The sequence below is a fragment of the Poecilia latipinna genome, unplaced genomic scaffold, assembly GCF_001443285.1.
Source record: "Poecilia latipinna isolate Pla-1442-1.1 unplaced genomic scaffold, P_latipinna-1.0 Scaffold560, whole genome shotgun sequence".
Taxonomy (NCBI): domain Eukaryota; kingdom Metazoa; phylum Chordata; class Actinopteri; order Cyprinodontiformes; family Poeciliidae; genus Poecilia; species Poecilia latipinna.
In genome coordinates this window covers 104,790-130,573 of record NW_015113176.1, presented here as the reverse complement: position 1 = coordinate 130,573, position 25,784 = coordinate 104,790, and the positions used below count along the sequence as shown (strand labels likewise).

Sequence of the window (25,784 nt, the reverse complement as noted above, 5' to 3'; positions counted from 1 at the left end):
GTTAACGACCTTGAGCTTCAAAAACCAGTCTTAATGAGATCCAGGTAACCGTAGCAACAAGAGGTTTCATTGGCTGTCTGGAAATCTGTTGCTGCGCACAGCCTGTCAGCTGGCTGAAAAAACACAACTCAGTAATAAAACACGTTTTTGTATTATTTTCTGAATAAACACAAAATCGAAGGATGTTACATCAATAATTTCAGTGTGTTTTAGTTTTGTAAACTCACTGTTCCAGTTAGTTATAGTTTTTTGTTTTTATTTATTTCAATTAAGAGAAATTTTCTCAATTACAGTTTTTGTTATTTTGTTAGTTTTAGTTATAACAACGTTGTCACACTTGTAGTTGCACTTTAAAGAAAATCAGATAAAAGTTTTTACGCTCTCTCCATTTAAGCAACTTTTTTATGACATTTTATGTATTTTGTTCATCCGGCTCGACGGTCCACAATTTTCTAGCTAAAGTTAGCGATTAGCATATTCTGCCATTTTTTATCTCCATTTAGACGCATCACTTGGTGCATTGTTTCACATTCGAAGGGAATTTTAGTGATTTTTATGTTGTTATTTTTTATTTTTGGTATGTAAGTGCCGGTAATGAGGAGGAATTACATGTTTAACATTCGATTGTTTTGTACAGAAAGCCTTTTCTATTCGTCGTTTTGCAGACGACTCTCTGATTTATTTCTGCTCGTCCTCCGTCTGACCTCGCCTAATTTCCTAGAAGACATCAAAGCTTCGGTAGCCATGAATTTTCTGAGCTCTAATAAAAAGAAAACAGATGATTTCATTCAGTCTCAACAGTAATTCAAACATTTCTCCTCCATATCTTCACAAGTCTTTGTGATTTTCTTTAATGCCAGGGTGCCAAACTATCCCTGTTAAAACATAATCTGGAGATAATAATCTAATCTGTTATGATAACTTGACTTTATAGTTGTAATTTTATTAATTCTGACATGTAGTTTTAGTTTTTGTTGTTTTTCTCTCTCTGTCTCTTTCAGTAGCCGAGTTTCTGTTTTCCAGTTATTTTCCGCCGGTTTTGTTGTTGTGTGTTTCTTTTGTTATTTAATTGCTTCCTGTTGATATAACATAATGATTTTTCTGTATTTTACTTCTGATTTCGTCTTGTTTTTTGTTCCAGCTGCATCTGTGAGCAGTTTTCACCAGGTTTTTTTCATGTGCGGTCATTTTTCCTCCTCTTTGTCATTTTTTTCATTCTTCACAAAGACGGTCCACATTTCCACCATTGTTGCGTAATTTGTTTGTGTCGCTTTTTGCAGCTTTGCCCTCACTGAAGCGCTTCCAACAGCTTGTGTGCATTTTCAGTTGAAACATGAACAGAAAAAAAAAATCCAACGCTTTGGTGGCAGAAACTCGGCAGCAGAGTATTTGATTAGGACATCCAAACATCATGCTGCGCTCTGTGGCAGAAATCCATTAATCCACATTCATGTTTCTGTCTGAAAAGGATGAAAAATGCGTCTGAAAAGCATTTCAGACGGAGCAGAAAAACTTATTACTGTCAGATTTATCTCCAGCTTTAAAGCAGCAGCGGCGGTTTGTGCAGCTTTTAACGCTCTGTGATGATAAACGACCATAATTGAACAGTTGGACATTAAACCTCCAGCAACGAGGCTCCTGACTGATAAGATAATATCCCACCCACGCACACAGGAACACACTTCCTGCCTTGAACTCATGTGCTGCCGTAGTTTCGGTGTGTTTTGTGTGCTGCAGGATGCTGCGTCACTCGCCGCCGGGCGATTCCTCTCTGCTGCTTGTTTGAGCTGAACTCCGATAATCTGTTGAAGGAACGTGATGGATAACGGGATCATTAACAGATTATCTGCTCCAGTCTTGGCCAAATCCTCCAAGAAGCCAAACTTATGCTTTGAATGGGCCTGGGAATTATTTTCAGATTTAATTTTAGGCTTTTAATTGAATTGTGAAAGTGAAATGCATATAGAGTGATTTGTTTTGAATGTTTGCTTCTTTTAGTTTAAAAGCAGCGAAGGGCCCAGACAGTGCGGTGGAAGAAACTGATAACACGCGCTCAGCTTGTTCATCAGACTTCCTGGATCCATTTGGATTGTGGGAAATGAAGGAATTTGTCCTGAGATTATCAGGAGGATGTTTTCCCTCCTGGTAGTCCAGTAGATTCAGTTTGATTGAGATCAAAACTTCAACACCTCCAGCTGCTGTGTTTCTCTCTCTGCTGAGTCAAACCACCTGTTCCCCTCCTGGCCTGTGGGGGCGCTGCACCAAGAACCACTGAAGGAAATGACACAAAAACCTCTGAAGACACTGAGAACAATTTCCTTCTTCACCAAATGGAAACAAAATGGACGTGTCAGATTTTAGCGTTTGGAGGATTTCTCTTTAGTCTTTGCCTAAAGACGAGGAGCCATTTCTGCTGCTAGCGCTAGGCTAACAACATTTGTTTTGGTTGTATTTACCCAGAATGCCCTGCTCTGTAGTCCACTTCCCGCTTTTGGAGCGGTCTCCAGTCCCTTTAATATCCATTGGAACCAAACCAAGTTCACTTCAACCGAACCGAGACCAGGATCATCTGGCGGACCAGAGTTAGCTTAGCATTCACACTCGCTAAACGAACCGGACTTTCTAGACAAACGGACCGGAACGGGATTAACATGAAAGCATCCTAAAACTCATATTTCCAAAATATGATGTCAATAACAATAATTTGGAACCTGACTCTTAAAAATCCTCCAACCAGAAGTTTCTATCCTCGTAATTCGAACCAAGCAGTAAACTATAGACGTGCAGCTGCTGCTTTGTAGCAACTCGTCTCCTTGGGGTTTATTTCAGGGTCTGCCCACGCCGGGGCTCAGTCAGTAAACTTCTCCCTGAGGCTACTCTTGTTTCGCCCGCTTCCCGAGAGAGCGATTGTAATAAAGCAAGGATCAAACACGGATCATGTCAGATCATATAATCTGGGCGCAAGGTGAAGAAGGGTTTTAAGAACCGCGCTGATCCTCCCCTGAAAACCCCGCAGCTCTCCCAAAACAGACATTAAACACTTTAATCGCCATCGCAGGCTTTGGAAAGAGGCGAAGCAGCAGCAGCAGGTTTATTCTCTGCTTCTGTAAATTAGCTGCGACTCCAATAACAAACACAAAGAACTGAAACCAGAATCAAAGCCGTCTGAGTCCGAAAGCCTCGTCAGGAAACAGTTAAAATGTTCTGAAGAGTTTTAATAAAAAATGAAGATTTACAAGTTATTTTATCTTTTGAAAAGTAACAAATCAAACATCTAAACTGGAGATTTTTGTTTTTGTAAGAGACATATTGATTTTCTTTTACCTTCAATAAAAACACAGACAAAATGTTTACTGAAGAGCGAAGCAGATTCAGATTTCAAAGGATGCTTGAAAGACCTTTGCTTCACGTTTTTTAAAAACTTTCTGCAGCTTTTTTAGATCTTGCATTGTTTTATTTCACAAATTAAAGCCAGACAGCCGTTTCACTACAGAAGCATGTCACTAATTTGCGTGGAATGTGTTTATGCTGCCATGTTCCAGCTGCGTCCAAGACATGAGCAGAAAGAAAGGAATTAATACTTCTTTCAGTTATTAGGTTTAAATCATCTCCTCCTCGTGTTCCTTCCTTAAAGTGTTGAAGGAGGCCGGCAGAAGGGACGACTGATGGTGGAAAAGCTTTGTGCATGTGGAGGTGATAAGTGTGTGTGCTTTAGCAGTGCGGTTCACTGCAGGTTTTACTTTGAATTTATTCTTCGTATGGCCTTTGTTTCGTCTGTCCCAAAGGCTGGAAAGTAAAGTTTTATTTAGCCAAAAACAAAAAAATAACTGAAAAATGTCCCAATGAAAGAACCTAATCAGACAAAGTCTTTTCCAGCAGCCATTGTACAGTGCCTTCAATGCTAAAACCAGCTGACCAAACATGCTGGAGCTCTGATTGGGTTGCTAGGTAACGGGCTGGGCTTTGATACGGTTGCTAGGTAACAGCTCCACTCGAATGTGACATCTTAGCGGAGGTTTTCCAGACATTAACTTGTTGCCAAAAATACATCTGGGTGTTTTTAGTTCTAGCTAATGGAATTAACTTCTGCTGCTGGTGTTAGTTGTAGCTAATGGCTGTTAGCTAATGGTGTGAGCTCTAAGTAATGTCGTTAGCTCTAGCTAATGTTGTTTCCTTGATTTTTACCATCTTCTGATTAAACCATGTGGTTATTTCAGAGACTTCAGGGTAATCGTAGTTCTCCAGTGTTTATCTTCGTCTGTTTTGCTGGTTGTATTCACCCTTCAGCCACACCTGGTATTTGTCTAATTGCTGCTCTTGTTTGAAATTTGGTGATGAGCTTCAGATGTTTCCCGTTTCCTTTGATCATCTCTGTCATATTTGTGTCTCTGTTTTTGCCGTGTGGCGTATAAATCTCTCCGTCTTTCCTGGTTTAAAGTTCAAACGTTTGGATTATCTGCTGTTTCAGCGCCACAGGGAAAGAAAACCAAAAGGCTTAGTCAAAGTTTCAGTTCAGTGCCTGGAGGTTGACCACATGTGTTTGGGTTTCCTTTACATCAACAGTCTGTCTCTGTTTTTCTTATTTTTCCTCTAACAGTGATGTTGAATTAGAACTCTAATTATTAATCATATTAATTATAGATGGGTTTTACAAGTTTAATAAATCTACTCTCGTACTAGAGGAGTAAATAAAATATTTTATCACATAATTCAGAAAGTGAAACTAGATTTCATATGTAGAGATAAATATTTCCAGAGGTGAGAAAAATACTCAAAACTTTTACTCAAGAGAATCCGTCCAAAAAATGATGCAAGTCGGATTAAAAAAGTTTTCAGTAAAAAGGCGACTGAGGAACTGATTCAAACATAATTTAAAAATTACATCATTAGATAGACCAAAATATAAAATTATGTGGAAGTGATTATAATTCTACTTTTGCCAAAATATTTTGGGTAAAAACAATTTTTCCCTTTTTTTTTTCTTTTTTTTTTCTAAATTCACTTGGAAAAAAAATTTTTTCATTTGATTTGAAAAAAATGGCTTTTTTTGTTTTTTTTGCTAAAATGTTTTTCTTTTTCAAAAAATAAGTTTATAATAAAATAAATAAAATAAAAAATGAATTATTGTTGAAAGGTGACAATATTTCATATATTTAATGATTAGTAATGCCATATAGTTTCAGTATTACTGTCTGAAATGAGAGACAAAAACATATATATATATATATATATAAATATATATATATATATATATATATATATATATATGTAAAATGCTCCCTGTAGACTTGTATTTGTGTCAATATTATCAAATTATTGCATATTACATCTGAAACTGAGCTCATAATCCCTGATAAACTCCATCAAACATGCACCCTGTAATCTGACACTTCTGACAATAAATTCACTCATCAGCTTTCCAAAAAAAAAACAACAAACCAGTTTCCTGTTATTGCAGCAGCCGGTTTTTGTTGTGGTTCTTAAGCACAATCGCAGGCCTGATTCTCGTGATAAAACTTTTGTTTCGGCTCGAGGATTTCTCCTCCATTGTGCATCTTGGGGCATAATTTGATTCTTATCCGGTTTTGTGTTTTGATGTGATTTCACAAAGCGGCTCAACAATGAGGAGGAATGCTCCAGTATTGTTTGCTTCAAACCGATGACAGACAGGCGAACAAATTGATTAACAACAATAGAATCGATCAGCGCTGGCAGAAAATTCATGCAAAAGGAGCCACAACCCATAACTGAGTGTAGAAATTTTTTAAACACATTTCATTTTTATGTATCTGAGGAAATTCTGAGACGCTGAATTTTAGGTTTTTATGATCTCTAAGCCAAAACAATAAGAAATAAAAACCTTCGTGTGGGGAAAAAAGGATTTCAGTTTCATAAATGGGAAAAAATCTTGAACTTTTTCCTGATTTCCTGGAGGCGTTTTTCTACATTTCTGGTCGCCACCTGCTTGGATAAAACCCAGAAAGGACAATCTGTTCTTTTTCTGCTGTTTCTCTCCATTCAGATCTATTTACAGGTCTCATTTGGTTACTGTCATTTATTTTGCATTATTTATTTGAAACATTTTGTCTTTTGTGACAAATCCAAACCGTTTTTCAGACGGGTTTAAAACTTCAGGACAAAACGTTTATCATCATCTCCAGTTGTGTTTTGTCAAATAACATCTCAAATTTAAAGCTGTTTATAACATAGTAATCATAGATGTTTTATGTTATATTCAGATAAAATTAATTATAGATTTATTTGTTTAGTAGGAGAAAAAAGAAATGTTTGGCTTTTCCTTTAAAGAGATAATAAATTTCTTCCAGTTGGAGGAAGAAACCAAACTGAAAATCTGACGCTGGAATCAGATTTGAAAACTTTGTGAAAGCAAACGATCTTCATTCAGACGTAACGGGTTTTTAATCATCTCAGAACAACAACAGTGATGCCTGAATAACTCGTGTTCAGCGTCCTTGGCTCGGTACTTTGAACTGTGTTGCCTTCAGATGTCAGTTTTTCCTCTGCAGATATATTTTTCTCTCAAGGCGAACGCTTTGTTTTGTTTCCTCTGCTGAACGGGCTGGAGAACCCCAGAGGGAACGGAGTCAGAAAGGCTACCTAAAGCTGCGATGAGAAGGAGGAGCGAGGACCGGACTGACTGAGAAGGTCAGTGAACGTTTCAGACATGTTGAGCATTTCAGCGTCTGAAACAGGAAGTGGGAGCAGAAAAACTCCAGAGAAATGGAGCGAAAATTTTACAAAAAGTGTCTGGTAACTTTCAAATTATCAGTCATTAACATTTAAAAATTACATAATCACATGGATCAAAATATGAAGGTAAGTGGAAATTTTGGTATTTTAATTATAGAAATTACAATAAAAAATATAAATAATAAAATCTGTCAAAATGAAAATGTCTCCAAATCAGTTTCTTAAATAAAAAACTTCAGAAACTTTGACTAATCTGCAGATGGTGGTGAAGGTTTGGTTAAAACATGTTTGTTGTTCATTCAGTGGGGAGAAAATCCAGAAATTTTACTCAAGTAAGAGCAGAAATACTTCATAATAAAAGTAAAACGTTCATGTAGGAAAAATACTCCTAAAGCAGTTAACACCAAACTCTGCTGATCTGTTAGACTTTAAAAGATTTATTTAAAAGTTATTTCCTGACAATGCTTATAGTTCTAGATAGTTATAGTTTTTCCACATTAATTACTGTTTTTATTTATTTCAGTTACCAAAAATATTTAGTCAGTTTCGGTTTTCAATATTTCATTAAATAACAAAAAGCTCCATAAAAAGAGGAACCCTCCAATCGTTAAAACCTGGCGCTGCTCCATTTTGTTTATATTTCATGACTAACGAAGTTGCGCTTCCTATGTTTTTGTATCGTTTCCTACAGTGGTTCTTGTTGCAGCGCCCCCACAGGCCAGGAGGGGAACATGTTGCCCAAACGGTTTGGTTGGTTTCTGGAAGAAAACCACAGCAGCTGAAATTTACCAACTTTCCTCCTCAGTCACAGATTCTCCTGAACTTCATTTATGATTGATTTGTAAAAAATGTTTGTTGTTTTCTACCAACTTGCTTCCACAGAACCCCATCAGAACCGCAGGTCCAGACTCCCAGTCCGGTCAACAGGATCCAGACCAAAGTAAGGAGCTCTGATTTCCTGATGAGACGCTTCTCTGATCCGAAAAGCAAAACGTTTCCGTTTGGGAACACCGCCTTGTTTTCCTCAGATTTAAATTAGGTTAAATACTTAATGACGGACCTTTGATTGACTGAACCAAGAAGTAGGAAGAACCTGCAAAAATCCAGAACAAAATATTCCTTTTGCTGACATTTTCCCTCTAAGTCCTATTGAAGCCGTACATTTTATCACCAAGCTGTTTGGTTTAATTAGGGTCTGAATGTTTCTGTTAATGTGATTTAAACAACTTTAGAAAGTTGTAAATATGTCTTGATGAGGAAATCCCAGAGTTAAGAGGGTGTACTTTCTTTTTCAAATTTCTGTGTTGAATTTTCAGCCTCAATTATTGAATTTTCTGAACGATAAATTGTCCCAGAAATTATTGTGATAAACAATAATGTAGTTTTGAGACAATTTTAAGGTAATATAATAGTAATAGTGCAAGAACACATTCTCAAACTTTAATGAACATTTTACATATCTGAGTTCAATAAACAAAACAACAGAAACAACAAATAAAATAAATTAAATGCGGTCAAAATTATCCTTCAAAAAATGGTTTAGTTAGTTTCAAGACTTTTATCATCCAGAATTAGATGCAAATGGAAATCATTGAGTTTGTTTTGATTATCATTTGGTTTGGTTGTCCTGCTTTAAAAGCTGCTTTTAGAGCAGGAAGTGATGATGTTTGAGCAGAACCGAATCCGTGTCGGTTCCCAGTGACCGCCAGCGTTTCTCATCAGCTGCATCGCTCAGTCCGCCCTCTGGGATCCACATCAGCCTCCCAAACGGGAGAAAAACTGGAATGTCGTAAAAATCTGATCACAGAACGAGGTTAAAGCCAGCGTGACAGCGTTACTGGGAGAACATGTGGAGAACAGGAAGTATCCAAGTGACCTCTGACCTCCATCAGCCCTCCTAATGCCCCACATGTAAACAGCGGCCAGTTCTGAGGCCAGCGGCAGATGAGAAGCAGCAAATTAATGAGAAGAAGAAGAAGAATTCCTCCATAGCAGGCTGGGAAAACGGGTCGAATGTATGCTGCATTTCCATCGTCTGATGTCAAATGTTTGAGCTGCAAAGCTGTTCCTTTGTGCCGCTAATTTCATTTTAAAGATATTAATACAAAGGTTTCCAGAGGTCATCATCATTATCTCCAAAGGAAACGCAGCACAAATGGAAATGCCGTAAATTGACCTCTGATGATCTCTGGAACCTTTTAATTAATGTCTTTAAAATTATGGAGACACAAACGAACATTTACACTAATTTGTTAGATGTGGGTAATGTGGTTTCTCTTTTTCACCGACAAACTTTCAGTAAGATCTTCAAAGCAGAAAATTATGCTGCACAAACGTAGCACAAAAAATTTGACATACATTTTGTTAGATTTGGTTAGGTGATGTGGTTGACAAAACATTTGGGAAGGAAGATATTTGTTGATCGTAAATGTTTTAAGTAAGATGGTGTGTTACCATGGAGACGGTAGCAAATTTTTAGAATGTTGCAGAAATAAAATATAAATTAGTTTTTGTCTACTGGTCTGAAGCGACTCAACCAGAGCAAATCGTAATGTCGTCAGATGTTTACGTCACGTAAAGCTGTTTCAGTTTCGTACATCTGGTAAGGCAGAGACATACGAGTGGAGATTAGCGTCATTTTGCCAAAAAAATGCGTCATAATCTATTCTTACCCATCATTTTTTTTTAATTAAAATAACATATTCAATTAATTTCATTTCCATTCGGTTTAATTAATATTCAACAAGCTGAACAAAGAAAACGACGGCTGGACTTTTAACGTTTTGAAAGTGCAGCTGCAACAATAGTTGTATTGTTTTAGCATCCTGAACCTTTGAGTTTTATCCTGTTTTCATGAATTTAATCAAGTGACACGAAGTCTGTTATGGTTTAATTCCTTTAAAACGCGTCGTAAAGACTTGGAGATCATGGATCGCGTCAGTCTGCCAGTTGTTTCTCAAGAGGATCTCATAAAATTCCCAGAATTCATTGTCATTCTGATGTGGCTTAAATCAAACTTTATTGTGCCGTTATAAATCTTTAGTTTTGCTTTTTAAGAAGCTTGTAGTTCCCTTAAACTACAAACCTCAAGTCCAACAAAACATGGGATGGGTCTCCTGTTAGAGGGAAAACTTTGATCCTTGGTGGAATCGAGTCCCAGCAGATTTATGAAGCAGAGATTTACGTTTCAGCTCTGAGGCTTTGGGTTTTACTCCCTCCTCCGCTGCACAGGATCTGATCTTCCTTACCGCAGATTTAGCTAAAAACACCTTTAAAGCCTCCGTGTGTGATCTGCTGTAATGGAAATGATAATTCAGCTGGAGGTTCATGGTTGGGGCTTGGAGCGGATGGTGCCACCCTCCGCATGGTTCTGGACCTGATGATGAAAGCTTTTCCACTTTTTCCCGGCTCCAGTAAATATTTGAACTGGATGGAAACGGCGAGCAAACATGGATCCGTTATCAGGGTTCCAACATGAAAACAATGTTTTGGTCCCAGACTGACCTGATTGCACAGAACCTCTTCCCCCGACCCACTGAGCAGTTCTCACGCTGCGTTCCAGCTTTACTGGGAAATTCAGATTTCCCAGTCAGAAAAATCAACTGGAACGCTGTAAAAAGTCGGATTTCCCATTGGAAAAATGGGAAAGTTACGACTTTATAGGTCGTTTTTTCTTTAAAAAAAAAAAAAAAAAAAAAAAACGACCTGGGGGTAGGGTTAGGCCTGTCACATTAAACCAATGAATTGCATTATAAATTAAAACAAGCTCAGTAATTTATCATTTTGGGTAGAAGTGATAAAAGTCTTCAGTCTGGTGTTTGGGTCTCAACCAGCCCTGTTTATGAGAATCTTAACAATTCATTTTATTTGTTATTTCTGTTATTTTAATTATTTTTAATATTTAAAATGCCTTCCAGTTTCAGTGTTAAATGTTCATTAGAATTTAACGTTTATTGATCTTTGAGAATGTTTTCTTGCATTATTTTGCGATTGCCATTATATTAGATGAAAATGCTCAATATAATCATTTAACACAATAACCTCTGGACAATTTATTGTCCAGAAAAATTTATCGTGACATGTATTCTCCTCGCATCAACAATAGAAATATATGTTGGAAACAGGTTTATTTTTCAACACTCACATGTAAGAGTGCGAGTTTAAGGTAACCTATTATTTAAAATTCATTTTTTTGAACGTTTTTATTCTTCAATTTGGGTCTAAAACAGTCAAAGTACTTAAAAAAACACCCAGCCTTTTTAGGCAACATGTTGATGTTTTTGGTGAGTTGTTTCATAAACAGCAGGCACTCCGCCGTTACCTAGCAACCAAAACAGAGCCTAGCCCCGTTACCTAGCAACCAAAGCTGAGTTCCGGAACATTTGGTCAATTGGTTTTAACTCTTTATGCACTGAACAAATGGCTGCCAGAGAAGACATGAGTTTGTTATTGGCCAGCAGCAGATTGTTTTGACCAATCAGACACTTTGAAGATTATCGGATTGAATATAGTTCCACACATGGAAGTGGCACAGATCTGATTTTTATTTTTTGGGGGTGGAAAGATCTGATTTGAGCCATTAAATTCCTTATTTATAAGAATCAACACACATCTACCTTATTTAAATGGCATGTTCTCTTGTTTTTCCCATTTTGAAGAATGCTATGAGGAAATTAGACTGCTGTGTTTCATTGTAGTTATACTGATTGCTAAAAAGTCAAGTTTAGTTTAAGAATATTTTTATACTTTATTAGGATTGGTAGCAGAAACATAAGTACTTCAATTTCCCCTCTAAATAAATAATCAAATTAGATTAATTAATTTATGGCTGCTTCATTAATTAGTGTGAAGTGTAAAACTACACTATATGACAAAACATTTCTTCATTTCCAGTGTTCCATAAATGCTGTTTTTGTTTCTGAAATGTTGTCATGTTTGTGTTCCGCCCTGCAGAGTTCATCTCTGCGTGTTTCCATTTATCACCTCGATATTTTCACTCCGAGCCGTTTCAAAAAGTCGAAGGACAAACAGCTCATTGCTGTGGGAAAAAAGCCCAAAGATCCACTTTAAACGCACAAGGGCGGCCAGTGAGAGCTCACTGCTCACAAACACAAAGGCTAATTGCTGCTATAATTATTTCTGGGGTGACGGATGAAAAATACCCACATATGTGCTGCAGCTGCTTTAGAAAAAAATCAGTTGGAACAGTTCTGATGCTTGCATAATACTGTACATTATGGTGCAAACAGCTAAAACCTTCAGCAACAGAAACAATCATCACTGAAAAATACCATAAATACTGTAGAACATCTCCTGTTTCAGTCAGAATGAACAATATTATCTGTATCTAAGTTAGTTTAGTCTTATTTTAAGCATACGAAGATATTTCCTCTAGAAAACTGACAAAAACACTCTGTAAGATTTTGTGTTTTTGCAGTGAAGAATGGGTCAGAACTCCAACAAACTATTCTAAGCATCTTCTGTAAGGAAACTCAAAATGTTTGAACCACATCAGAAAGCTAAAAAAATTATTCTGTCAAATACCAACTTGGAAATCTGAACAAAATGTTAAAAATTCTCATTATATTGGCATTTAGGAAGCAGAAAACATGCTGGTTTTGTCATGGGGTGGTGGTGAGAACAAATGCTGAGACCCAGATGATGGTGATGAAGATGAAGATGATTTAATAAAGAGAGCTCAAACAGTCCAACACAGGCGGCACGGCAGAGAGTTTAGCACATAGCTAATTACCGGTAGCAACTGAAAAACTGAGGACTGAATAAGGGAGCTAACCAACACAGGACTTTACAGTACGACTGTGATGGCAGGCAGACAGACGACAAATGACACACGACGAGGATCCGACAAGAGACGAAGACAACAGGTGGGACTAAATACACAGGCAGGGTAATCAAGGAATGAGACGCACCTGGGAAGCAATCAACAGAAACAACAGAGACTCAGGACAGAAACTGAACACAGAAAAACCTTAAAATAAATACACAGAAACACGGATCATGACAGGTTTAACATAACAGGTCAAAACGCCATGATTTCATCTGATTGAGTGAGAAAAATGTTTGTGTATGTAAACATGTTTGCAGCTGCATAAAGCTATGACAGAGACACAACTGTCCACATAAAAACACTGAAATAAAAGCTTTTGCAGTGAATCCTGAAGATCCACACCTGGCCGTGTAGCAGGAACCCGTGACTGAGCCGCCGGGGGTCTGTGGATGTTTTCCATCCGTTTCTGTCTGCTGATCTTCCTCCTCTGCACTTCAACTTCCTCACCTCGACCTGAATCTGGACCCAGACCCGACCCTGAAGACGGGACTCTCCTCCTGATCCTGAGTCAGCAGGACTCGACTAATTGTCTAAATTGTTGTGTGTTGGTGCCGGACTGAGAGCGGGTTCAGCTTCCTGCCTTTGCCTCCATGGAGCGAAGCCATGAGGTGGATTAGCGCTCGGAGCTGATGGGTTTGGACAGGTTTCAGGGAGAAGCAGCTGACCAGAACATCATCCTCTCAACACACCAGTTGGACACATAATTTAAGGCTCTTTCATGTCTCTGAGGAAGAAGCTCAACCTGTCTCTGAACTCTCATCTGAAACTCTGAGGATTAAACTTTCCTCTGAGGCGCAGGATGATTTATTAAAAATATGAGTTGTGATTAACTCATTTAATGTCCATAGCTGCAAGCTGAAGCTTTTTTATTGACAGCACTTTGCACGTTATAAATAGTTCCCACAACTGGAAGTGATCCGCGCCTCTGAACCGCCATCTTGGTAGGCAGGAGCAGAGCATGGATGAACCAACAAAAAGAAAGTATCTGGCCACTCTTGACCAATGTGCAAGAGAGCAAATGACTGCTGTCGAGATTGATAATGGAAACATGTCAGACGATGTGGACAAGCTACTTCCACTCTCCTACCATGACAGAGCTAATTACTTACTGAACATGAAGAGTGCTACACCATGGACACACAATCAGCATTTAAACTGATTATTAAAGGACGTACAAACTCTTTATGTGAATAACAAGTTTCTGATATCTGGCAAAGTAAATGTAATAAACACATAGTGCTACAGTAAATATCACTGATATCTATCTTAGTATTACACAGAGGTGGGTGGAGTACTCAAAACATTGTAATGTACTTGTATTGTTTATGTTAGATAGAAATGGGGTGAGAGCTAGTTCTAAGCTTGTAACTTCTTTATTGTTGTCATAACAGCTGCCTACCAAGATGGCTGTCAGGTCCTGGAAGTGTGACGTCACATGACAACTATGTATAATAATACTGTTTATTACAGTATTTCCAGACAGACACAATATAAAGGCGACCAGAGCAGCGTCACTGTTTTCCTGTTTCAGTTAAAATCCTGAGTCTGGTCACATGACCAAAACAAACATCACTTCCTGATCCTGAAACACAAACAGCACCAACATAGAAATAAACTTACATGTTCAGTGGAATCAACTCACTCTCTCCTTGGTTGCCTAGCAACAACCTGCTGGGTAGGAAGCAGTTTCAAGTTCCCCCAATGTCCCTAATAACTGCTTAATAATAATAATAATAATAAAACAACAATGTGGAGAAAAAACTGGATAAAACAGGAAAGGTCATATCATATTTGGCAATATTTCAGATACTTAAATCAAAAACGAATCAATAATTATATTATTGATTAGTTTTCCAGCCACATCCTCCAGAAACTATGCTGAAAACACCTAAAAACTGTTTTAATCTATGTATTAAAAATAAAATCTACACACAGTGACACAAAAAGAAAAATTACATCTACAATCATTTTATTAGTCCATTTTTTTCATGTTTTCTTTCACAGAAACAGAAAAACAGATTTTCTCTGATCTTAGATCTGATTTATCACCACTGGTCCATCTGGTTTGTGGTCCAACACTTTGTCCCCTGAAGTGAAACTTCTTTTCAACATCAGTTTCTGCAGGTGGAAAGTCTTTAATCAACAATATTCCTTTGTTTCGAAACATACAAGCATCGAGGTTTGACTCAGCTAAATCAGGGTTACTGATCCTCAGCAGCAACATTCCCCACTGCTGCGGCTTTTCTGCACAGAATACAAATAAAACACATTTATTGGCCCTCTGGGCGTCGCTCTGACTTTAATAAACCATGCATTACCTCAGTGAATCTTTTTATCGCTCTCCACAGTCCACGTTTTGCAACCGGAATCATAAGCAGAGTTGAGAAGAAAGCAGTGAGACTGTAAACTGAAATGAAATTTATAGTTGAAGGGATTCACTTCTTCCACTCATCGAATCCATGCTAAGAGTTCAGGGTGTCCAAAGTCTGGACCCAGGGCCATTTCTGGCCCCTATGAAGGATTTTTGGCTGCAAAAAGAAGTTATTCTTTTTAAGAAGAAAAATATGAGTTAATAGAACAGCTCATACTTTAATAGCTTATTTAATTGAGTCATATTCCTTAATTGCTTCTTTTACTTCTGTTCGTAATTTTGTTTTATCAAAACCAATCATTCTTGGAAATTATATCTTGGATTTCAATGAGATAACATGTATAAATAAAGGACAAATTAAAATAAAATACTTCGGGGAAAAAAGTTAAAAATTCACATTTATTAACTATGACAGTGTATAAGGGCTATACTAAAAAAATAAAATAAAACAGTGAGAATAAAGTCAGAAAACTGAGACTAGTAATACATTTATCAGAATAAAGTCATATCATATTGTTATACAATCAGAGACTTTATTCTCATATTGTTATTTAATTTTCTTGGCATGGCCCTAATGCCCCATACTAATTAACTAAGTTTTTGCATTCATCTTGATGTTGGAGTAAATAGAGCCCCAATTATTGAGCTGTTTTTACTCAAAAACAAATCTTGCTGCCCAGAAAAATAATAAAAAAGGTCAGCCCAAAAAATTTAAAAGCTCTCGGAAAAAAAAATGGAACTAATACGTTTTCACCAATATTAAATTATTATTCTCTTAAAACAAGTAACTATTTCTTGCTGTAAAGTTACTTAGAATTTTTGTCTCACTTCAAGTGTACTAAGATAGATGCACTGGAAAATAAACCGAAATACCTTGTAAGATTTAGTTTTTTGTAGCGCACATACAGCAGAAACCATTTTAGCGCTAACACAGAAGACAATCTCGATCCTTCGCCACTCTAAGCAGTTCCACCAATCAACATCCTACGTATTGCCGCTCCTGGCGGTTCCACCAATCAGCAGCGAGGAAAATAAACGCACTTCCTGGCTTGACTGCTTAGCGAACGCCTGAAAAAAATCCACAAATCGGTAAATTTTCTCTAAGAATTTGGAGTTATCTTCCACATTAAAATCCATTAAGACATTTAGGTTCATTGTAATCATGTTTTACAAAAAGAGGAAATATACGTTCAGAAAACTGATAGCTGCATGCTAATAAACATTTAAGCTAACATAATTTTAGCACAAGTTCTTGTTTTTTAAACGATCATTGCAGTTGCTTGTCGCATTATAACTCGACGCTGGAATATTCCCATTTCCGATTAATCATTAAACTCTAAATGAATCAAGAATTTATTCAATGGAAGGAGAATTAATGTCTACCTGACGTCTAACAGATCTATCTGAGAAATGAGCTGGAAAACAAAAATCCCTTAAAGATGCTAATGCTGCGTGGAAATGGTTGCAACATTAAAAAGTTGCCTTAGCTGCAGGATCTTTAACTGCAGTTTGTCAAAAAAGAAACGGCGAGTGAGAAATCGTCTCTGAAAGCAATTAGCACCCTGAGGTTTGACAGAGTGGAGAAACAGCCCGTAATTACCGTCGATCCGCGGCAGCAGGTGATGCTTCTCTGCGTCTGTGGGAGTGGGAGCCACGGAAGGAGACAAATGTGACCTTTACGCTTCGCCATCAGGAGAAATCCTCGAAATGTAATGGCGTGTTTAAAGCTGGCATTAATAGAGATGACGGAGCTTCATGCTGCGCCCCGATACTGATCGCTTTCTGTTCCCTTCTCAGTTTTAGTTCATTAATTACCATTTACAGATCATTTGAAATCAACAATTTAGTTTGTTTTTTCCAGGATTTAGTCCCGTCTATCTTGTTGGAGGCAACACAATTCTTTCTTCCAGTAATATTTCGAGAATAAACTTATAATATTATGACTTTAAAACAGAATAGTATGGATTTTTTCATATTTATTCTCAAAATATTTGTTTATTTTCTTTTTATTTGGACCTTTATTCTTGTACAACTTAATTCTTGTAATAATATGACTTTGTCATATTTATTTATTATTCTATCATAATCTACAATAACTGAAGAATTTCAATTAATGTTGTTAAAACATTTCATTTCAACATTATTTTCTCATTAGTATGGCCCTAATATTCCATCTTAGAATATATTTTTTTTCTGCTAATAAATAAAATTATTGCTAATTTTATTTAAGCTTTTTATTTTTACTAAGAATATTTTTATTTCTATTAAAGTTAGTTTTATCTGAAACATTTTAACGTAAAACATTCAACTTACTGATAAAAAAATTAAAATTGTACAATGATGCATTTTTAATCTTAACCGTTGTGTTTACAAATGGGGTCCAACCGACCCTTCACCCACATCACTTGTATCAGTTGCCTCAGTCCTCGCACGCACAGTCATAATTTTATGACTTCATTGTCATATTATAACGACTTTATGCTCCCATTTCGCATTTATTTTGTTTTCATTAGTATGGCCCTATTACTCCAGGATAGATTTTTTTCTGTTAACTAAATTTATCATTTAAGAGCAGATTATACTTTGTACTCAAGATATTTTTAATTTATGTCAAACTTAGTTTGATATGAAATGTTTTAATGCTAAATTTTTTTTGAAAGAAACAACTTCATTTAAAAAATATTAAATTGTGTTATGCTATATTTTTTCTTGTTTTTCATCTTAAATTTACTAAATACATAAAGTCATTACAATTTTATTCTCATGTTGTTTTTTTGGCCCTAATACATCAAGGCAGAAATCATTTAAAAGGAGCTTTAACTTTTTATTTAATATATTTTAATTTGTGTTTAACTTAGTTTGACGTGAAACGATTTATGTGAAAAAATCCAGAGAAAACTCAATGTATTGTTAAAAAAATTAACTTTAAGTTGTGCTATGTTGCATTTTCTCCCATTTTTTTTATCTTAAATTTGTTACATAAACACGCTGTATGCATAAGTAACAGAAAGAAACCAGAACCGGTGACATAATGGCTGATTGTGTTAAACACACGCAGCGTGCGCCCGGCGCGCTTATCGCCACGGATACCGGCCGCCATTATCTGTCAGTTCCGGCAAACTTTGACAGCTCCATAACTGCAGAGTCATAAATCTGTGAGTGGTGGCAGGTCTGAGCATTACCCACCATTGTTTTACCAGAACACATTATGTAACTGTCTGATCGGCAGCCGCCTCTGCTCTCGCTCCGCTCTGCATATAGATTGGACATTAAGAAACCAGCCGAGTTACTCCAGGATTTTTTCTGAATCGCGTCTCAAACCAGGTAGTTTTGAAAATAAATTCTACCAAATAAATACCAGGAGACTCAGTCGATAACAAATTTTCACACAAGTTATCGCAATTAATGATAATATTGTCGTTTTGTAACCATTTTCAAGCAACATAATGCTTATTATGGGTGCACTGATTTATCAATCGGCCAATTTATCCTTAATTTTAGGAGATTGATGATTGGCCGGTACTTGCATGTGAAAAGGGTTCTTATCTACCTCAGCAAAGGTCTAAAAATCAGCCACTGTCCTCTTCTGCTTTTCTGCCTTTAGAGGTTTAACTGTTAGACCCACCCACAATATTAACTCCGCCCACAATATTAGCCCCACCTACCAGGTTAGCCCCGCCCACAATACTAGCCCTGCCCACCAGGTCATGTCTGCACGTTTCCAGCTACCAATAATCTCTCCACTTTTCCCAATTTAGCAACTTTCTTGCAATATTTTGCAACATTTCAGATAAAAAAATAATTGGTATCAGCCAAAATTGGAATCAGCAGGTCAGGGTTTTTAAAGATCAATGATCAGCTATCAGCCAGAAAACCACAATCAGTGCAGTGCAGCCCTGATACTAATAATGCAAAAACACTTTCTCATATATCAATTAATTTTAATTTCTAATGAATATTTTAACACTGGAGCTGGAAGATATTTTAAATACCCAAAATAAACAAACAAAACAACAAATAATATTAATTATAAAGTCTCTGGAAGCAAAATTATCCTTAAAGAAAAACAGCAAATTGAAGACTTTTATCATCCAGTTTTTGGTAAAAAGAAAAAACAATAAACAATGCAAATGGAAGTTATTGATTTTGCTTTAATTTATCATGTGATTAATTGATTTATTGCTTATTGCGACAGGCCTGTCGTTGATACCGATGCTAACACCGATACTCTTTGTCATTTAAACTTGATTTATGATCAAACCGCTGACATTTTGGTGTTTTTTTTGTTTTTTACCTTTGAATTATATTATTAAAACTTAAGAAAGAATTTGAACAAAGTTGAATTAAATACTTTAATAGCTAATTAACAAGATAAACAGAAAGAATAGAACAATAAAACAAATGTGTTTTTTCCTAAATAAAGCGCAAAAAATATATAATTTCAGAGAAAGTCAAAACAAAATCTTTTTTGAGGTGGAGTTAAGAAACTACAAAACTAAACTAAAATTTCATGAGGAAATGTGAAACTTAAGTTTCCATCTGTATATATTCCGGTGAAAACAGATTATTGTCTTAAAATGGGAAGGTTGTTTTCCTGTTGTGGATGTTTAAAAGACCCAGTTGGTTTTGTTCCTGCATCAGTAAAATCATCCGGTTCCTTTAGGAATCATAAAATGCTTTTAATCCAATAAAAGCGACTTTATTAATCCCTCATCAGGCTGAAAGCTTCAACTCCTGCTTTCCTGATGAAATCAGAGAAAGCTGAAGTTTCACCAACGTTGAATTTTATTTCTGTTTTTAGCTTTTTTCTTAATGGTTGGTTGTGATGAAACAAGTTTTCACACCCTGACCTTCATTTTAATGTTTTTTGTATTTCTGCTTCAGTAAAGGGATCAGTGAGTCTAGAGATTTAATCCTTAATTTTCTTCTGGGTTTCCTCATTTTTATTACTTTAATGTTTTCAGATAATCAAATAAACTTTATTACAGGCCGTTTTCATGATTATTTCATTTATTAGGAGAGTAAAAATCAATCCACCACTGCTAATCTATTATGTAATTGTTAAACAATTATTAAGATTCAAATTCAGATATAATCAAGCAATTTCAGCTACTTTATATTCTCCTGATAGCATTAAGCTAACCTTAGCATTTTAGCTAATACATGAATGTTAGCATACTGAGTGGAGTAGGTCACTGTTACTCAAAATGCTAGTGATAACCCCCATGCTAACATTAGCATTGTAGCTAAAATAACTATTTTATCACACTGAATAGAGTACGTCTTGCTAGTAATACCTGACATGCTACTGGCAGCATTTAAGCTTACGTTAGCATTTTAGCTCATTTTAGCTTATACACTGTTTGCATCCTGAGTGGAGTAAGTCAGTGTTACGCCACATGCTAGTGATAACTTACATCCTTGTGGTAGTATCAACATGCTAGTGACTCTGTGTGCTAGTGATAGCCCTCATGCTAATGTTAGCCTTATAGCTAAAATAAGCATTTTGGCTAAGAGACTAAGGATTTTAGCTAATTCTTTTAAAGGTTTTGTTGTCTCTATTGGCCTTTATTTGAAAGTAGTTTGACAGGAAACAGGGTAATGAGAGAGAAGGAAGACATGCGGCAAAGTCGCCAGGCCGGGAATCAAACCTGCGACCACCGCCACAAAGACTAAGGCCTCAATACGTGTGTCATGCTTTGCCCGTGCTCCACCACAGCACCCTGGATCTTAGCTCATTTTTGATGTGTTGGTCACATTTAGAATACTGAATGGAGTATGTCAATGTACAGCTACATGCTGGTGATGCTATTTAAGCTAGCCTTACTGTGTTAGCTATTTTAGCGTTTTTATCATCAGTACACTGGATTCCAACATACACGCACACTTTGGCAGGCTGCTTTTAAATTTCTTCAGAAAAGTTGTGGTAATTCTGTACAGTCCAGTGTAAAACAAAAGCCCTGAAGAACTTCTGGAGGTGTCGCCTCTTATAAAAGTTAGCCTTGATCTTAAAGGCGGCAGAGCTGGAACTTTAATCTGCTTTCTGCTCTGCCTGCAGGAGTTTTCCTTCTCCATCAGGAGCGACGCAGGTTTCCCTGATTAAAAAACAAGCCGAGCCTCTGAGGTTATCTGGTTGTCGACACGCAGACCTATTAATGTCACACAGACTCGCTTTAGAGCGAGACCTAGATCTGCTAATTAGATGCTGATTACATCAACAGTTGCTGTTGATGATGAAGATTATCAATATTTAATCTGTTTTTCTACAAAGCTCCAGTTTCTACAGACGAAACATTTTCTCTTGCCTGGAATCTGGAGCTGAATGAACAAGTTATGAATTATAGAAGATCAATAAAACTATATGTTAACTAGAAATGTAATTTCTATACTTTCAGTTTCTGGTTTGCATGAATTACTGCATCAATGCGGCGTGGCATGGAGGAGATCAGCCTGCGGTTCTGGAACCTTCAGGTACTCTGGATCATTGGTTCTGGTGTCTCATCTAAAACTGAACCGATTAATTGATTATTAAAACAAACATCAACTAATTTAGTAATCAATTAATCATTAACTGGAGCCTACAGACTCAAAAAAAAGAACAAATGCCTTTTGGCAGAAATATATAAATACAATGTTTATGTTATTTAAAGAAGGACATAAAATAAATTGCAAAAGAATTACTTGGAAAAAAACTGTTTTTACATAATCAGATGGAAATTTTGGTATTTTAATTATCAAAATGACAATAATTTGTATAAGTAGCAAAAAGTATCAGGCAGGTAAAATAAATGTTTTTCCTAATCAGTTTCTTTCAATAAAAACTGATGAAACTGTAACAGAAACTGCAGCTGTGTGTCTGTGTCTGGTGAATTTCTGGTTAAAACATGTTTGTTTTTCATTCAGTGGGGAGAAAATCCAGAAATTTTACCCAAGTGAGAATACTTCAAAATAAAATTACTCAAAAGTACAGCGACATAAAAATACTTTTCAGAAAAATATTTTTTTTCCAAAGTGACTCAAATAAATGTAACTAGCTCCAACAGAACTCTGATTAAATCCATATATCAACTTAACTGTTGTTAGATGTTGAGATCTGGGCTGGTTTTGCAGGTTTTACGTTGTTTTGGGCTGGAGACTGGCAACCTGAGCGTGTTGACTCCGGGCACCAAACGGGCTAGGACCGCCCCTGCGTGCATGGGGTTTCCACAGGAACCTCTAAAAGAGGCAGACCCGCATCAGCTGCGCCCAGACGCAGCATCTCCTGCTGTTTGTCCCCTCTCCGCCTCCGTCTCTCCGGAGCGCCACCATGCGCTCCTTCAACGCCACGCAGCGGAACCTGAGCGGTACCGCCAACCACTCCGACCCGTTCGGGCGCAACGAGGAGGTGGCCAAGCTGGAGATCACGGTGCTGAGCCTGGCGTTCGTGGCGGCGGTGGCGGGGAACCTGAGCGTCCTGCTGGCCATGCTGCGCAGCCGCAGAAAGCTGTCGCGCATGCACCTGTTCATGAAGCACCTGAGCCTGGCCGACCTGGTGGTCGCCTTCTTCCAGGTGCTGCCGCAGCTCTGCTGGGAGGTCACCTTCCGCTTCTACGGGCCGGACTTCCTGTGCCGCATCGTGAAGCACCTGCAGGTTCTGGGCATGTTCGCCTCCACCTACATGATGGTGATGATGACCGTGGACCGCTACGTGGCCATCTGCCACCCGCTGCGCAGCCTGCAGCAGCCCACGCAGCGCGCGTACATCATGATCAGCTGCAGCTGGGCGTGCAGCCTGCTGCTCAGCTCCCCGCAGTACTTCATCTTCTCCCTCAGCGAGGTTCGGCCCGGTTCGGCCGTTTACGACTGCTGGGGTCACTTCGTGGAGCCGTGGGGGCTGCGCGCCTACATCACCTGGATCACGGCGGGGATCTTCCTGGTTCCGGTGGCCGTGCTGGTGTTCTGCTACGGCTTCATCTGCAGGACGATCTGGAGGAACCTGAAGGGCAAGACGCGCAGGAAGAGCGCGGCGGACGCTTCGGCAGCGGGCGGCAGGTCCAGGATCCTGGGCAGGAACTCCGTCAGCAGCGTCTCCACCATCTCCCGCGCCAAATTACGCACCGTTAAGATGACTTTCGTGATCGTGGTGGCTTACGTGGTGTGCTGGGCTCCGTTCTTCACCGTTCAGATGTGGTCCGTGTGGGACAAAACCTTCTCCTGGCACGGTGGGTCTTACTTTCTACTCCCAAATTATAATAAAATATAGTTTTTATTCCTGTAGCGCTTTTGTAACGACGCGTAAAAGACGCAAATCTGCGCTTTTTCTCTGCAAAAACTGATTTTTAAATAAAAATAAACAAACTGTTCATTTTTCTTTTCATAACAGCTTTTAACTTCCTGTTTTATGTTTTATTTGATTTACTGAAGTTCTCTGTTTGTAATTTAGCTCAATTCCTGGAAAGTTTGAGTGTTTTTACAAGATTTCCTCCTGGTACCGCATATCTCACTTCCTGCTGCTAAATAATTATAGATTTTATTTGTATAGCGCTTTTCTAAAGAGGCTCAGATGCAGATCCGCGCTTTTAGTCTGTAAAACTGAAATTTTTATGAAAATAAATCAAGAAAATGTTTATTTTCCTTTCCACAATGTCATGTTTTATGTTTTGTTTGACTGCTGTCTTACATCCTGACACCGTTGGTCTTACTTTCTGCTTCTATATAATAATAATAGATTTTATTTATATTGGGAGTTAAAGGGCAGATCTGCACTTTTTGTTTGCAAAACGGAATATTTTACAAAAATTAATCAGCAAACTGTTGATTTTCTTCTCCCTAAAAGCTTTTAATCTATGATTAATGTCCAGTTTTATATTTTGATTCCTGAGTGTTTAGAAAAGATAAATAAAATTATTATTATAAGTTTTAGTATTATATCTTCATCCAAACTGTTCTTTGTCTCGTTCTAAACTTTTAAAATTAAATTATAAGTTAAATCTCTAAATGACGAAAAACGTCTTTAGTACTAATTAATCATCCTGTATCCACAATAATTCACTTTAATTTATATTTGCTGTAATTAAATAATTAAATAAAAATGTAATCATACATTTATTTGTCTTCTGTTACCTAAAAATGCAATTTGTCATTTTTAAAAATGTAGTTTTTGATGTTTACACAAATTAGTTAAAGTTTCATTTTCCTTTAAAATCAACAAGAAATTATATTTTTTAATGAAAAAAACAGATATAAACTAAATCTATTGAGTTTTTTTTTACATAAAGAATGAACAAAAAAATGTTTTACAGCACTAAAAGACTGAGAGGAAAAAGTATTTTCATGAAAATTAAAACTATAAACCATTTATGTTAATACATCAGAAGGTGAAATCATGAGGAAAAAGTGTTAAAATGTTGAGGAAAACTTTTCACATGTTTGGATTCAATGGAGTGAAGAAGTGACAAATTCTTCAATGTTTGAAACAACAACTGGTAACAGCAGCTGAAAGTTCATAAAAATCTTTATCGGTGATGATAAACGGACCAATAATAACATCAGCCGATATCGATATATCGCATTTATTAATGAGGTTACAAAGTTATAATATTACAGGGGAAAAGTCAGAATAAAATCATATTGGAAGAGTAAAGCTGAATAAGAATAAAGTCAAAATAATAGCAGAAGAAAGTCGTTATTATACAAGAATATAGCGAGATTATCAAAGTAAAGTCGTACAACAATAATGTCCAAACAATGACAACAGAGTCGTAATTATTAGAGAATAATGTCATAACATTACCAGAATAAAGCTGTACGACAAAAAAGCTGAAATAATGCAAGAATTAATTTGTCCGACAAAAGAGTTGTAATCTCTTAAAGTCGTACGAGAAAAAAGTCGTAATAACATGAGACTAAATTCAGAAAAAAGTTGTATGAGAATGAAGTCAAAATACTAGAAGAATAAAGTTGTACGAGGGGGAAAAATGAAATACGAGAATAAAGTTGTTACAACTTTATTTTCAAAATATCACAACTTTATTCTTGTAATTTTATTTTATTTTATTCCCGTAGTTTGACCCCCATCACCAAATATGCAAATTAGATGATGACATCATCCAGTGACTTTTATAGGCAGCCAATAGCTAATTCCCTTGCTGAGACATTTATGTCAATGGGTTCAGACTCCAGAAGCGATTCAAGCTGTTATTCATCCAGTTGAAATGCTGTTGAAACTCAGCCTGGTGATTTTTTAAAAATGTAATTTTTTTCGCCCTGCAGACTCGGAGAACCCGGCGGTGACGCTGTCCGCCCTGCTGGCCAGCCTCAACAGCTGCTGCAACCCCTGGATCTACATGATCTTCAGCGGCCACCTGCTGTCGGACTTCCTGGGCCTGCTGCCCTGCTGCCGCCGGCTGCGGGACCGGCTGCGGCAGCAGGACTCGGACAGCAGCATCCGGCGCACCACGCTGCTGTCCCGCCTGCAGGCGCCGCGCCCGTCCGACCTCAACTTCACCTTCAAAAACTGTCCGCCGGCCACGCTGGCGTCCTGACTGCAGATCCGCCCGACCGGCTAGCATCAGCCCAGGGAGCTAAAGGAGAGCTCGGTTCGGTCCAAACGGGGAACGTTCACTATCCGCTGTGGGTTCAGCAGCACTTTTCATGGCGGCTTTGTTAAAGGGGCAGTATCATGTAAAAACAACTTGATTTTTTATTTTACTTTCCATCATGTTTTACTGTTTTTCCCTGGTGAAAAACAAATTAGCCAGCAGCAATTAGCAAACACCTGGTGGAACTGCTGAGCTCGTTACGGAGTTATTCTCAGAGCAACGCTGGTAAAACCGTAGTTAAAGGGCTAATAGAGGAGCCATGTTGGGATGTCTT

General features: G+C 37.5%; 1 protein-coding gene across 2 annotated transcripts; it reads left to right on the top strand.

Moving 5' to 3' along the window:
* Positions 1-5,954: 5,954 nt before the first annotated feature.
* On the top strand, positions 5,955-25,655 carry LOC106953093 (arg8-vasotocin receptor-like). Of its 2 annotated transcripts, XM_015041623.1 has the most exons (5): positions 5,955-6,666; positions 7,594-7,651; positions 21,326-21,401; positions 22,041-23,131; positions 25,182-25,655. In XM_015041623.1, the coding sequence occupies exons 4-5, from the start codon at positions 22,237-22,239 to the stop codon at positions 25,451-25,453; spliced, it is 1,167 nt and encodes a 388-aa protein (XP_014897109.1). In that variant the 5' UTR covers positions 5,955-6,666; positions 7,594-7,651; positions 21,326-21,401; positions 22,041-22,236; the 3' UTR covers positions 25,454-25,655. The 2 variants fall into 2 exon arrangements, with proteins under 2 accessions (XP_014897109.1, XP_014897110.1); XM_015041624.1 differs by lacking the exons at positions 5,955-6,666; positions 7,594-7,651; positions 21,326-21,401 and having other exon boundaries at positions 21,920-23,131.
* Positions 25,656-25,784: the final 129 nt, after the last annotated feature.